Source organism: Nomascus leucogenys, chromosome 19 (assembly GCF_006542625.1).
Source record: "Nomascus leucogenys isolate Asia chromosome 19, Asia_NLE_v1, whole genome shotgun sequence".
Classification (NCBI taxonomy): Eukaryota; Metazoa; Chordata; class Mammalia; order Primates; family Hylobatidae; genus Nomascus; species Nomascus leucogenys.
Window position 1 is genome coordinate 214,161 of NC_044399.1, and position 14,317 is coordinate 228,477.

The 14,317-nt window shown below is 38.7% G+C and overlaps 1 protein-coding gene across 3 annotated transcripts in view; it reads right to left on the bottom strand.

The window, feature by feature from the left end:
• Positions 1-14,317, bottom strand: part of SH3YL1 (SH3 and SYLF domain containing 1) — a 45,436-nt gene that overhangs the window by 26,485 nt on the left and 4,634 nt on the right. For 2 of the 3 annotated variants that reach the window (XM_030800634.1, XM_030800632.1), the window contains exons 1-4: positions 7,741-8,836; positions 7,472-7,582; positions 4,219-4,332; positions 2,029-2,093 (exon numbers count right to left, since the gene is read on the bottom strand). In XM_030800634.1, coding sequence (XP_030656494.1) covers positions 2,029-2,093; positions 4,219-4,332; positions 7,472-7,582; positions 7,741-7,768 — 318 coding nt within the window. In that variant the 5' untranslated portion in view covers positions 7,769-8,836. Of the gene's footprint in view, positions 1-2,028; positions 2,094-4,218; positions 4,333-7,471; positions 7,583-7,740; positions 8,837-14,317 lie in introns of those variants that run through there. The other variant, XM_030800635.1, reaches the window with a different exon arrangement.

Genomic DNA, 14,317 nt, shown 5'->3' on the forward strand with positions numbered 1-14,317 from the left:
GTTATGTTATTTAAATGAAATTCCATAGTTAATTTCCATACTGTCATGAAGACAGGCTTTGCAATAAAAAGTTTCTGTAAATGGCAAGCCTAAATAAGCTGCAAAGATGAAGAAGATATTAACAATAAAATTATATTTTGTGTTATTTCAAGTGCTTTTACTGTATAAATCCATATTTAATCACCAATATAAGCCCAGAGACTCATATAAGGCTATTTTCAACTGTGTTTTGCAAATGTAGAAGCTAAGGTGTGGAGAAGAAAAGCTACTTCCTAACATCACAGAGTGGAAGCACCCGGGTCAGAATTGGAGCCAGAATGGTCTGATCCAGTCTTCTCTCTTATAGCTCACCATTATCTCGTATTGTCTTTTAAAAAATAATACTGTGTATCAGTCTAAGGCCCGGCACGGTGGCTCACGCCTGTAATCCCAGCACTTTAGGAGGCCGAGGTGGGCGGACCACCTGAGGTCAGGAGTTTGACACCAGCCTGACCAACATGGTAAAACCCCATCTCTACTAAAAATACAAAATTAGCTGGGTGTGGTGGTGCATGCCTGTAGTCCCAGCTACTCGGGAGGCTGAGGCACGAGAATTGCTTGAAACTGGGAGGTGGAGGTTGCAGTGAGCTGAGTTCGCGCCACTGCACTCCAGCCTGGGCAACAAGAGCGAAACTCCATCTCAAAAAAAAAAAGAAGAAAGAAAAAGAAAAAAGAAAAAAAATACTATGTATCAGTATATAAAATGCTTATTTAAAGTCTTTCTATTTCATTTACTGGATGAAGGGACTACATTTTACTTGCACTTGTTTTTCAGGGCTACTAATGTGCCCTATGGCTAAAAGTCCAAAATTTTCAAAGAATTACCATGGAAACTCTCAATTTTTGGTCTCTAATATATTGAAATTTAATACAGACATCATTTCTGAGTCTCTCATCATTTTTGAAATAAATGCTCAAAGCATGCCCCCAGCCTCACAAGGAGCCAGAGGGTTGTGGGAAGAACAGGTTGTGACTTAGCACATTTTAGCAGCATGATCTATTGAGAGAAAAAGGCCCTTCCACAAGGAGGGCCAGGGGACTGGGTGGAGGTGGTGAACGGGGAAGAGAGGGGAGGGAGGGAAGGGAGGAGAAAGGGGAGGGATGCCACAATCCCTGATGAAAATGCACTTTCCACCAGAGGGCGATATTTTTGAAAGCTTTGATTTGGTTGCATACGGTACAAAAATGCAGTCATGACAAGCAAAACTAAAATATGTTCCTTTCATTCCACAGATTTATACAGCAGTGAGTAAGAAAGATTGAATAAAGATGAAAAAAGAGTTAGAAATACTTCCTCCTAATAAGGATGAGGGAATTTAAAACTATGTCAACAGGGCAAATCTACAAAGGATAGCTTAGGAAGAAATGGACTGAAATTTGAGAAGAAAATGAGTTGAGCATACCAGGAGATTCAATTTCCAGTCCTTTGCAAAACGACAGACTGAAGATAAGCATCAGCCCTAAGAGGATCCCTGTGTAGGAGACCTCTGTGAGTGTGCACGTCTGCCCGACAGATGCCAGAATCCCAGGAGCAACATTATAAACTGAAATAACGTGAAGTTCTTCTTTACTTAAAGAATTTGGAGGGATTTGAATATCATATGTTACAAAACTGAATTTTGCCACAAATGATGATGCACTGCCCACGTGATTTCAATGCCCACTGAAGGAGAACAGTGGCTATGCCATGAGCAGTCCATAAACTGCCAATGACAGCTGGCCAGGTGTTGGGATATGCCTGTTATACAAATGTGCATGAGACAGAAGCAGATAAAATGGCGAAGGAAAGAAATCCTACTCCTAAGGAAAGAAAATGGGAACCATCAGATAGCTTTAGTTAGACACTCATCAAGAAAATAAAGGAAACAATTTTTCCTAGGTGCCAATGGTAACAATAAGAACAGTAGGAAACCTCTCAGTTTTCACAGGTTGCATCTTAGGTGTCTTCAGAGGATGTGGCAGTTGTATGGAAATGCACAAGCTACTTACCTCAATTCCTATTTCAAATCCCCCACCAAGGCCAGCTATCCCAATGGCTGAGGGTGCAGACCATTCTAATAAAAAAAACAAACGAACGTTATCCTAACATTAAAACACCCTCGACATGTAAACATAGGAAGGAAAAATGCTAAAATCTAAAGAGTGCTTCTATTTAAAATAATGAGACTTGGTATTTTCCCCATTTTAAAGTGATCTTCAAAAAGAATATGTAATGTTTAAAAAGTTAAAAATACTTGAAAAGTATTAGATATTCATTATGAGTCTCATAGCCTCACAAGCCCATGTCCTCTAATCTTTCTCTAACAACAAGCGTAAGACCAAACTATTGGTTCCCTAACCATTAGCCATACAGAGCACTTGGTAACTTCAACTGTCAATATTTTTATAAAACAACTTAGCTGTAGCTCTAGTTTTCAGCTAGAAGTTTGTCATAGATTTAAGAGATCAGAAGGATTCAAGAGAGTTTATTATCTAATGGTAACATAGTAATTGTTTCCATTGTAAATTTCTGAGGGCAAAAACTGTTTTAACACCTCTCGTGCTTAAGCAGAAGAAATAGGCTACAAATTCAAGGTTATTAAAATTCTAACAAGATAAATCACATTTAGAAACTAAGTACAGTAATTCCATTTGCCATGATACGGCACATTTTAGGATTACTATATGCTTATTTTTCTTGATATAGAAACAGTCATGTTAAACAAGTCTAGAAAAATGTATTTTCAATTTGGTGGGGGGATGGTCTGGCCAAAGCACTTTTTGAAAATAGTTGCTACCATGCATGCTAGATAATAGAATATTGCTGGAATATATCCAGAACTATCCTACTCAGGCTTAGAGAAGTTTGGCTTACAGAAATTAGTGTCTGATAATTTTTCGTTCCCTATGTTAGGAACTGTCCCTGTGTTAAGACGGCTGGTCTTGGCCGGGATCCTGGGGAACACGTTGTGCCTTATTTGGACAGTTTTAAAATTACTCTTAGCAGAGTCAGCAGCTGCAGCTCAGGAAGAAGGGAGAGAAATGCAGGTTTTGAAACCAGTAGGAAGGTTCGCTGGGGCTCTGAGAGGAGCCCAGGGCTTGGTATTGACTGTCCCTTCCCTTGGTGAGCAAGTCACCCCGTCAATGGAGCAGTTGCAGATCTGAGACAGGCAGGGACTTTCTCATAGACTTTGAGTCCCATCTGACAGTGGGCCCCCTTGGAATGTGCCTCTATTGTGTTTGGTTTTACTGCTGAGAAGTCTGCCCATGGAAATTTGGATAATGCTTGAGAAAAAGAGAATTGTTTTCTTCTCATTTTCAAAGCCACACTACTGAGCTAAGAAAACTGATCCACATAATAAGGAAGAGGTTTTTGTTGACTGTGGGGATACCTTGGTAAGAAATGGTGAATCTGCTGACTGCTATTTCAAGGCCATATACTTCACAAATGCATATATTGTACATTTATTGTCTGTAAGTGTCCCATGCTCTCTCAAAATAAAATTATGCTAAAAAACTGCTACTAATAGAAAAATGCGTTCACTGAACAGCAAATGTTAAATTGGTATAAAAAACATTTTAGTTAGTTTTGACACACCTATGTCTATTTTAAATATTACTATAAATGTTAGTACTTGGGATTCATGAAAAATATTTTGATTTCACCTCTAAAGAATCAAGTAGTAGATTTCATCCCAGAAAGTAAAACTCGATGATACTGCTCTTGATATGATTCTGCCTTGGGGAAAACTGTTCAAATGCCACAGTTTTTATGATCTACCACAGAAACAAAGAAATTCACACATGGCCCCCTTATTTTCATATCAATTTCCATAAAACAAAAGAAAGCAGCTACACCATGAAGTTGAGGAATAAGAATTCATATTAAACAAAAGAAATGCACATACTGCCATGTTTCAATATTTGCTCCATGGAAGAATTACAAAATTCATGCAAAACAAAGTTATATCTACCTGTCGTGTCTTGTCTAATATTTTGAGGACAGAGAGAGACAGAAAGGCTGGTTCCTGTGGCTTGTTCACTGACACCAAACTGCACGTTCAGTCGAGTAGCCCTTATTACATAAGTTTTAGTTGATATGCAGGGAACCTGTCCTATTCGCTATGCAATGTGTTCACATGAAAACAGACAGAACAAAGAATGAAGATTCTCTACTCCAGTGAACAGACGCCAACTTACTTCCATCTGGAAGGCGTGCCACTACAATCCCGCTGCCTCCTCTGGCAGTCACCAGGAACCCGGCTTTGATCACAGACAGAATTGCAAGGCCTTTAGCCTTCGCAATTACGTGAGCTGTTGACGTGGAAAACAATGGGAAGGTAAGCATTTTGATCTATGTGCCTGGATAGACGAGCAAGTGTTAAACAGAGTCAGTGTACACAGAGGTTATCTCTAGGAATTCGGGGCACACAGGGGCAATGAACAAAAGTCAGTCACTCAACAGATGGGCACAAGGCCTCTCTATTCCCATGCATGTTTTTTGTGTTCTCTATTTTTGCAGTGCTAAACACAACATCATAAATATCCTCACATCCTGTAACTGACCAAATAAATTAGATATTTGAAAGAGATTTTATTGCTATCTATTAGCAGGGCAAATGTTTTGGCAATTTCAATTAATTTAGGATATAGTACACAACATAAAAGATAAAAGTTACATTTTCAAAGAAATTAAGATCCATATAGTATTAAGGAGAAACTTTAAAAATTACGAAAAGGCAGCATGAATTAGAACTTTGATCTTAAAGCCAATTAACCTTGTATTAATATAAAAATTTAGATTCAAAAACAGAAAAATTAAGTAATTTTTCAATGTTAAAACATTTTTAACTTTATAAAATGATCTGCTATAGCATTTGAGTACCACTTAACTATTAGTACACTGATAATATAATTTCATTTAAAAATATTGGTTTATTCACATTTCAGAGATGTTCATTACATAAAATGAGGGTTATTAGTATATGTATCCACTGAATATAGTGCCACACAATTCTGTGAATTTACGACACAATAACACCTCATTCAAACTAACGAGGGAAGCCTAACATATAACTTTAAGGTAGTTTAACTTATTAATTTTATCAAATATTCTGCCAAGGAAGTGAAGTCAGACATGGGGCTCTAGTACACAGAGCAAAAGCTTTGCAGATGCCCCAAGAGAACACTAAAATTCTCATGTAATTATGCCACCATTTCAAAGTTTAAATTAAGAACCAACTCTTGGAAATAATTCATCCAACACCATGAAGTTTGCATGCAGAACATTTGTGGAGCTGTTCTTAATAAGAAAGCTACAGAAAATAAGGTTGCATCCTGCATGGCTGTCTACTAAGTGTATTTTATTTTTGTATTTTAAAAGGTTATAATTATATTGTAACAAGATTGAAAGCTGTATTATATGTTGTGCAGGGTTATTTTTACAGCCACCTGTTGGCAGAATGTCTTCCTCACATTCTGTTCTCGATGCTTCTAGAGTTGCTATTGCCCCTATTGGGAATATTAGATATTAACAAAAGCACATTTTAAAATGGACATATTCCACATGTCAATTATATTTTTACAGATTTCCACTCAAATTCAGGGACACTAAAATATTAATAATCCCTGAATAATCTGCCAATTAGCTTTTGATTTATAACATAGAATGTACCCATTATAGACTTAATTGCTAAATTAAGTTTCACTTACTTCTTAGAATCCTAACATTAGAGGAGGCCAAACACACCACTGGGAAGGTTTCCAGATCTAGATGTCTTGTTTAAATGTTTTATAGATGCAACTGTTTATCCTATGAAATAGCATCTTTGTTTTAATGTAAACATAATGCCCCCCACCAGACTCCCAGGAGAAGTGGGCCTGGATCTCTGTTGGCTGTGGAACTTCCGTCGTTGCCACACCCATGCCTTGGGGCAATCTCTTACTTAGACTAACATGCAAACAGAATTTCTTTTTCTGAGCTTCACCCACTGAGAGGGGCTCCTTCAGAATACTGATACTGAAAATCTAGTTTTTCTTGTTGAGCCTTCTTTAGGCTCTAAAGCAGCGCTTCTGAAACTAGTGTGTGTGTGCACCTCACTGGGACCTTGGGAGGAATGCAGACTGATTTGTGACATCTGAGCAGATGTCTCACAAGCTCCCAGGGGATGCCAAGCTGCAGATTCAGGCTACACCTGGAGTAGTAAGGCTCTACAAAGCACTGTTTCCTCAAGACAGGAGAAGTCACCGGACCAATGCAACAATAATTAATATCATGATTAAGATTATTAAAACAACAGCAAATTTTTCAAACATTATTTAAAGTTCTATTAAATAACTTTAGATATCTGGCTTAGAAAAATTAAATTTATCTCTTTAATGCAGGACCCAGAGTCATGCACTCTGATTAACTAAGAGGGAGGCTGGTCTATAACATTGTCCAGGCTAATTGGCATGAGACAAGTATGCTGTGAACACCCTTTGGAAATAACTAGAAGTGGTGATGATAGTGGTTTTCAAAGGCTCCCCTCTGGACTGATCTCAGATGTCACTCACTCCTTAAGAATTACATGAGAAACATGTTTAAAACATGCATTCCTGGACACACTGCACTAAAAGCCTAAGTCAGCAGGTTTGGAGTGAGGTTTAAGAAGCTGTGCTTTTATGGTCTAGGGGATACTGATGCACATCTGTGTTGGGAATTACTGATTAATGTCTTAAACCGCTAGAGAATGTAAAAGGAGGAAACACAAAATTAAAATTTATGTATGAGATTAGCTGGTGAGTTTGCGAGGTTAGCTTGCAGAGTTCTTAGCACGCGATGCAAAGGACAGGCGAGGCTGCAGAGAGCTCAAGTGGAGCAGGAACATGTGGTGTTTAGGGCGCTGGCCCCCCGGGATGGGAGGCAGGAGAAAAAGCCTATGCAAAAGGGACAGACAGGGAGGGAAGAGGCCCTGCCAGTTTGCCTGGACTGCAGCTGGCCCTGCCCAGACCCCTTCCACCTAGAAGTAGCAAGGCCTTATGAGGACTGTTTTCTCATGATGGGAGAAGTGGCAGGGATGCAACAATAATTAATATCATTATTTTATCATTATTAAGATTATTCTATCAACAACAAATTTTTAAAACAGAGGTCAGAGTCACGTGCTGTGATTAATTAAGAGGGAGGTTGGTCTGTAACATTGCCAAAGTGAATTGGCATTTGGATCTCCTTTGCATGAAACAAGTTATGCTGTGAACACCCTTTGGAAATAACCAGAAGTCGTAATGAACAGGTAGTGGTTTCCAAAGCATCCCCGGATCAGCCATGAGAAAAAAGGTGCTGGAACAAAAGGTGGTGGAACCATTTGTTGGCATTGAGGGAGGCTTCTGCCTGAAATGGAGTGTCGAACAATGCAAAAACAACTTAGAAAAAAACATTTAGAGACGAACAGCACTCATCCTATTTACCTACCAGGAATGATCTTATCAGGTCCACTTCTGGAAGTTATTTCTGTGAATTCTCTTAATATTTTGGCAGCCTTTTTTGCTTCTGATTTCAAATTGGAAGGTATAGGGTTATTCACTGAAAGATAAAAAAAGATATTTTAATGAAAAATTCTGCTAAATAGCAGTGAGAAATTTATTATTATTTCATTCTTCTCATATACAATTGTCAGAGGTGTTCGAACCAGAGAGACTCCATCTTGAATAGGAGCTGGGTGAAATAAGGGTGAGACCTACCGGGCTGCATTCCCAGGAGGTTAGGCATTCCAAGTCACAGGATGAGACAGGAGGTCCGCACACAATACAGGTCATGAAGACCTTGCTGATAAAACTGCATGCAGTAAAGGAGCCGGCCAAATCCACCAAAACCAAGATGGCAATGAACGTGACCTCTGGTCATCTTCACTGCTCATTATACTAACTCTAATGAGTTAGCTGCCAAAAGACACTCCCACCAGCGCAATGACAGTTTACAAATGCCATGGCAACATCAGGAAGTTACACTATATGGTCTAAAAAGGGGAGGAACTCTCAGTTCCGGGAACTGCCCACCTCTTTTCCAGAAAACTCACGAATAATCCACTCCTTGTTTAGCATATAATTGAAAAATAACTCTAAGTATCCTCAGTCGAGCAGCCCATGCCACTGCTCCACCTATTGAGTAGCCCTTCTTTATTCCTTTACTTTCTTAATAAACTCGCTTTCACTTTATGGACTTGCCCTGAGTTCTTTCTAGCACTAGGTCCAAGAACCCTCTCTTGGGGTCTGGATCGGGACCCTTTTTGGTAACACAATGAAGCATTAACACAGCATAGGCTATCAAAGAAAATGAACTGGAAATCCTCATTGACAGTATCATCTCTATTTCTCCTAATAAATCAAATCCATGCTGAGAGTGGGAAACTCTAAACTCTCAGAATCTCAGAAATTATAAAATCCTTGGGCTCCAAAGGATGTTAAACAAAACCTGGCCAAACCTCTCTGTTATGTATCTTCTTCCTGCAATTAACAGACTTCAATACTAATTTAAGAATTTAAAATTTAAAAATATATTTTGTAACTATAATATATAGTATAAAATTTAATATATTTTGTTGTTCTTGTCAAAAATGTTGGAACTGGCTGCCTGTAGACTTTCCTATGAGTAAAACTCTAGGAGACTTGGGAATTGAGTCTACAAGTAATGCCAGCCTGCATTTCTATGGCACTTTACGTTTATGGGGTCGCCTGGACATTTATACACTCATCAGAGGGCTTGTCATAACAAAGCTCACATAATTCTTCCAGCTCTGAAGTATATCAGAGAAGATGGACTATTCTCTTGTCACTGGACGAGGGATCAGCAGAGCGAAGAAGCTGAATAGCTTCAGTGTAGGACCACGAGTGCCCTGAGGCTGAGAAGTTCTTGTCTCACTGTCTACAATTAAGAGGCACATGCATGACTGACTGCAGGACGCCAGGATCTGGAAGGTTGAAGGCATTCATTTCCACTGTTTCGCCTCGGTAATTTACAGAACGTAGATGAAGTACACTAATGGAAGCTTGCTTTTGTAAAAGGAAAGTAAATCTCAGGACCCCAAAATCACTGAGCCAAGGGAAAAGTCAAGCTGGGAACTCTGTCAGGCAAACCTGCCTCCCATTTTATTCCTAAAAAGATAGCTACAAAGGTAAGAAGCTACACACCTCCCTCACAATTTGTCCACAAGGAAATTCCCTGTGGACAACAGACAGAACTCAGACTCATCCCTCTGCTCACATGAGACAAATGCATATCTGATTGTTTCCTTTGCCCTGTTGTTTCACTAAGCCAGACTACAGCCTAAGTGACATTCCTGTAAATCACAAAGGCTCATCAGAAACTCAAAAGAATGCAACTGTTTGTCTTTTATCTATTTATGATCAGGAAGCCCACTCCCCACTTCAAGTTGTCCTGCCTTTCTGGATCTAATCAATCTTACATTTATTGATTGATGTCTCATGTCTCCCTAAAATTTATAAAACCAAACTATACTCAAATCGCCTTGAGCACATGTCATCAGGAATTCCTGAGGCTGTGTCATGGGCTGTCCTTAACCTTGACAAAATAAACTTTTAAAATTGATTAAGACCTGTGTCAGAGCTCATGTATAAACTCATGGTTTATTCTTTCGACAGATCAAATGCTCAAAGAGCATAGGAGAAAAAATCCCTTTCTTTTATTTAGCAAAATATAAATATCTCCAATAAAATGTGATATATTTTGGTGCCTAAAATGTTTAAAAGATGTAATTTATCTTAGTGAAAACTGGCTGGGTACTCCCAGCACTTTGGGAGGCCAAGGGAGGAGGATCACTTGAGGCCAGGAGTTCGAGACCAGCCTGGGCAACATAGTGAGACCCCCATCTCTACCAATAAAATGATTTTAAAAATTAGCCAGTCATGGTCCTTGCTGAAGTCCTTGCTACCCAGAAGGCTGAGGCAGCAGGATTACTTGAACTCAGGAGTTCAAGGCTGCAGTGAGCTATGACTGGGCTACTGCACTCCAGCCTGGGCAACAGGGCAAAGCCCTGCCTCAAAATAAAATAAAATTTTAAAAAGTGAAAACTGATTTAGGGTTATTTTGGAGTTCTATTTTAATTTCTTTAAAAGATGTCAGTATCAGTTCTTTGTGGCTCAACACAGGAGTATTAGCAAGACCCAAACCAGGGAAAAAATCCATCCCAAGAATCATCAATGGTATTGTCAGATAGAGGAAGGTATTTCCATAGATACTTTATGCAAAATTAAGTGTGCATGATGCATGTGTGTAGCTCTTTACTCCTTTTAAAAACAAGTGGCATCACAGCATTAGTGTATTTTGGCATGTTGCATTTTTTAATCAATGTTATCTCAGAATAGTTAAAATACTGCCTCTCAGTGTAGGCTTTTCAAATCAACTTCATGAGATACAATTTACAAAATGAAATCTACCTGTTACAGGTATAGCTCAGTGCGCATGGACAGAGGTAGAGACCACTCCTGACCACACCATCCATGCCCTCTGTAGTGGTCACTCCTATACGCAGCCCCTGCCTCAGGTTAGTGCTAATCTGATTTCTGTCACTGAGTATGAATTTTGTCTGTGCCAGAACTTCATATAGTCATCAGTGTGTGTTCTTTTCTGTCTAGCTTATTTTACTCACCATGAAATTACTGAGACTCACTCGCATTGCTGCATAGATCAGAAGCTCTTTTTTGACTGCCAGCTGGTATTCTAATGTGTGGACATAGCACAATTTGTCCTTCCAGTCACTGTTGATAGACAATTGGGTTGTTTCCAGCTTTTGGCTATTACAAATAAAACTGCTATAAATATTCCTTTGTAAGCCTTTTGTAAAAAAAATGTTTTATGGCTGGGCACGGTGGCTCATGCCTGTAATCCCAGCACTTTGGGAGGCCGAGGCGGGGGGATCACCTGGAGTCAGGAGTTCGAGACCAGCCTAGCTAACATGGTGAAATCCCATTTCTACTAAAAATACAAAAAATTAGCTGGATGTGGTGATGCGTGCCTGTAATCCCAGCTACTCGGGAGCCTGAAGCAGGAGAATCACTTGAACCTGGAAGGTGGAGGTTGCAGTGAGCCAAGATGGCGCCATTGCACTCCAGCTTGGGCAGCAAGAACGAAACTCCATCTCAAAAAGAAAAAATGTTTTATTTCTCTTGGGTAATTACCTAGGATAGGAATTGCCAGTTCATGTGGTAAATGTGTATTTAACAATGTAAGGAGCCACCTAAGAGTTCTCTGAAGTGATTATACATTTTAGGCTTCCACCAGAAACTTTCATAAGAGTTCTGGTTATTCCATATCCTCACCAACACTTGCAATGTTCAGTTTTTAAAATTTTAGTTATTTTAGTGGGTACATAGTGGCCTTTCATTGTGGACTTAATTTTCGTTTCTCAGATGACTAACGATGTTGAACACTTTTTCCTATTTCTGTATCTTGTAAAGTGTGTTTAAATCTTTTGTCCACGTCCTTTAACCACTTTTTAAAGGAGTTGTTTTTTTGCTTGTTAATTTGTTTAAATTTCTTATAGATTCTGGATATTAGGCCTTTGTTGGATGTATAGCTTACAAATATTTTCTTCTATTCTGTAGGTTGCTTTCTCTGTTGATAGTTTCTTTTGCTGTTCAGAAGCTCTTTAGTTTAAGTAGGTCCCATTTGTCAATGTTTTTGCTGTAATTGCTTTTGGCATCTTTATCATAAAACCTTTGCCAGGGATTATGTCCACAATGGAATTTCCTAGGTTATCTTCCAGAGTTTTTATAGCTTTAGGTTTACATTGTTAAAGCAGGCTAAATGTGACCTGAGAAGAACTCCATACTTCAATATTTGAGTCCTTGTAGATGAACTGCCACCTAACTTAATATGTAGACAAGATTGAGAACTTAACTTAGGAGTATGCATCTGTAACAATACCTCAGTCTTGGCCAATTCCAGCAGCCATACTTCAACCACTCATACACTGCTGAGTGTTCAAATAAGGAAAATGATGAGCTGTAACCAACCCAGTTGTTTCTGCACTTCATTTCTGATTTCTGTACGTCACTTCCCCTTTAAGTCTATACATTTGTTCTGACCACGAGGCATCCCTGGAGTCTCTCTGAATCTGCTGTGATTCTGGGGGCTGCCTGACTTGCAAATCATTCATTGCTCAATTAAACTCCTTAAAATTTAATTCAGCTGAAGTTTTTAACATTCAAGTCTTTAATCCATCTTGAATTGATTTTTTGCATATGGTATAAGGAAGGGGTCCTGTTTCAGTCTTCTGCGTATGGCTGGCCACGTATTCCAGCACCATTTATTGGAGTCCTTTCCCCATTGCTTATTTTTGTTGACTTTGTCAAAAATCAGATGATTGCAGGTGTGTAGCATGAATTCTGGGCTCTCGATTCTGTTCATTGTTCTATGTGTCTGTTCTTGTACCCTTACCGTGCTGTTTTCATTACTGTAGCTTTGTAGTATAGTTTGAAGTCAGGTAGCATGATGCCTCCAGCTGTTCTTTTTGCTTAGGATTGCCTTGCTATTTGGGCTCTTTCTTGGTTCCATATGAATTTTAAAATAGTTTTGTTTTCTAATTCTGTGAAGAATGGTATTGGTAGTATAATATGAATAGTATTGAATCTATAAATTGCTCTAGGCAGTATGGCAATTTTAATAATATTGATTCTTCCTATCCTTGAGCAAGGAATGTTTTTCCATGTTTGTGTCATCTCTGATTTCTTTCAGCAGTGCTTTGTAATTCTTGTTGTAGAGATCTTTCACCTCCTTGGTTAGCTGTATTAGGTATTTTATTCTTTTTGTGTAAAATAGGTGTTTTAAATTGTATAATCTGCCATTTCTAGATCTGTTTTTGACTGATTCTTCTTCTAGCTATGGGCTATGTTTTCCTGTTTTTACTCCTTTCTAGTAAAACAGCATTGTAGATATTACCATGTTGAGTGCCTAGATTTCATTGCTTCCCTTAAAAGTGTTGACACTTGTGTTAGCAGGCAGTGAGTTACTTGTAGATCAGCTTGATCATTTGTTGGCTTGTTGTTGTGTTCTGTTTGTGTGTCTAGAGTAGCCTTTAGAACTATTTTACCCATCAAGGTGTGTCCCTTCTGGGCTGTCTCCTGGGTGCCCTAGTTGTTTAATAAGCTGTCTCCATTGTGGCTGTTTGGAATGGCTGTCTCCAGCCTGATGCAAGCACTGTGAATAGTTCACCCTCAAAGCTTCATGGCAGTTGTTCTTGCCCTGCTTTGCAAATTTCACTCTACACAGCTAGCACTTAATATTCAGCAGAAGGCTCTGGGGATCCCTTTGCAGATTTCTGGAGCTCTTTCTCTCAGCCGTCCCTCATTGCTAGTAACACGCTCTGCAAATTCCAGTTAACCTCAGCCTCTTCAGACTCGATTTCTGCCTCTTCTTTTCAGCAGAAGCCTGGGCTCTGGGTGCCCCCTCCTTGTCCTGCAGTTTAGGAAGTGCTCCAGGCAGAAAACGGTCACTAACAGAGTTCACCTCCTGTTCCCCTTATCTTGTGGATCTCAGACATGTCCAACATGTGCAAACAGTGCTCCACACACAGCTGTCCAGTTTCCTAGCTGTTTACCATGAATGTGAGTAACAGGAGCCATTTCACTGCCATGGCCAGTAGCTCTCAGTGCATTTTCCATTTGTTCCTTTATGATGAGCAATGCTGACTACATTTCTCTCTATCAAAGGTTTCTCATGCACCTTGTTATTTACAGGGGGTTTCTCTCTGTTTCTTACTAATTTATACATTAAAAAATTAATATTTTTTTGGAATATGAGTTAAAAACATTGACTCTGTTACTTGTCTTTTGAATTTGCTTTTTTTTCTGTTTTTTTCTTAATGAAATCAAATCTGTCTTCTATCTTACAAGGGTCTTTTAACAAAACACAGTAATTTTCAAGTTCAAATGGGAAAATAAACAAGCAAGAAAAGCTAGGAAAAAATACGTAATAGGAGAACAATGAGAGACCAGCCTTGACAGAACCTGTGACACATTACAAAATCTCAATAATTAATACATAATAGCAGATGTAAATATAGGAGAAAAATCAATTTACAAAGAAGAAAATTCAGAAATTAACCCCAATATATTTACAAATTTAGTATATAATAAAAATGACACTTCAATTCTATGTTGAAATGATGTATTGCATACTAGATAATGTTCATTTGGGAAGAAAAACAAACATTCATTCATAGCTTTGTGTTACAGAAAGATAAACTCCAAATTCATTGAAGATTTAGAATGTCAAATATCAAATTATAAAAGAACCAGGAAT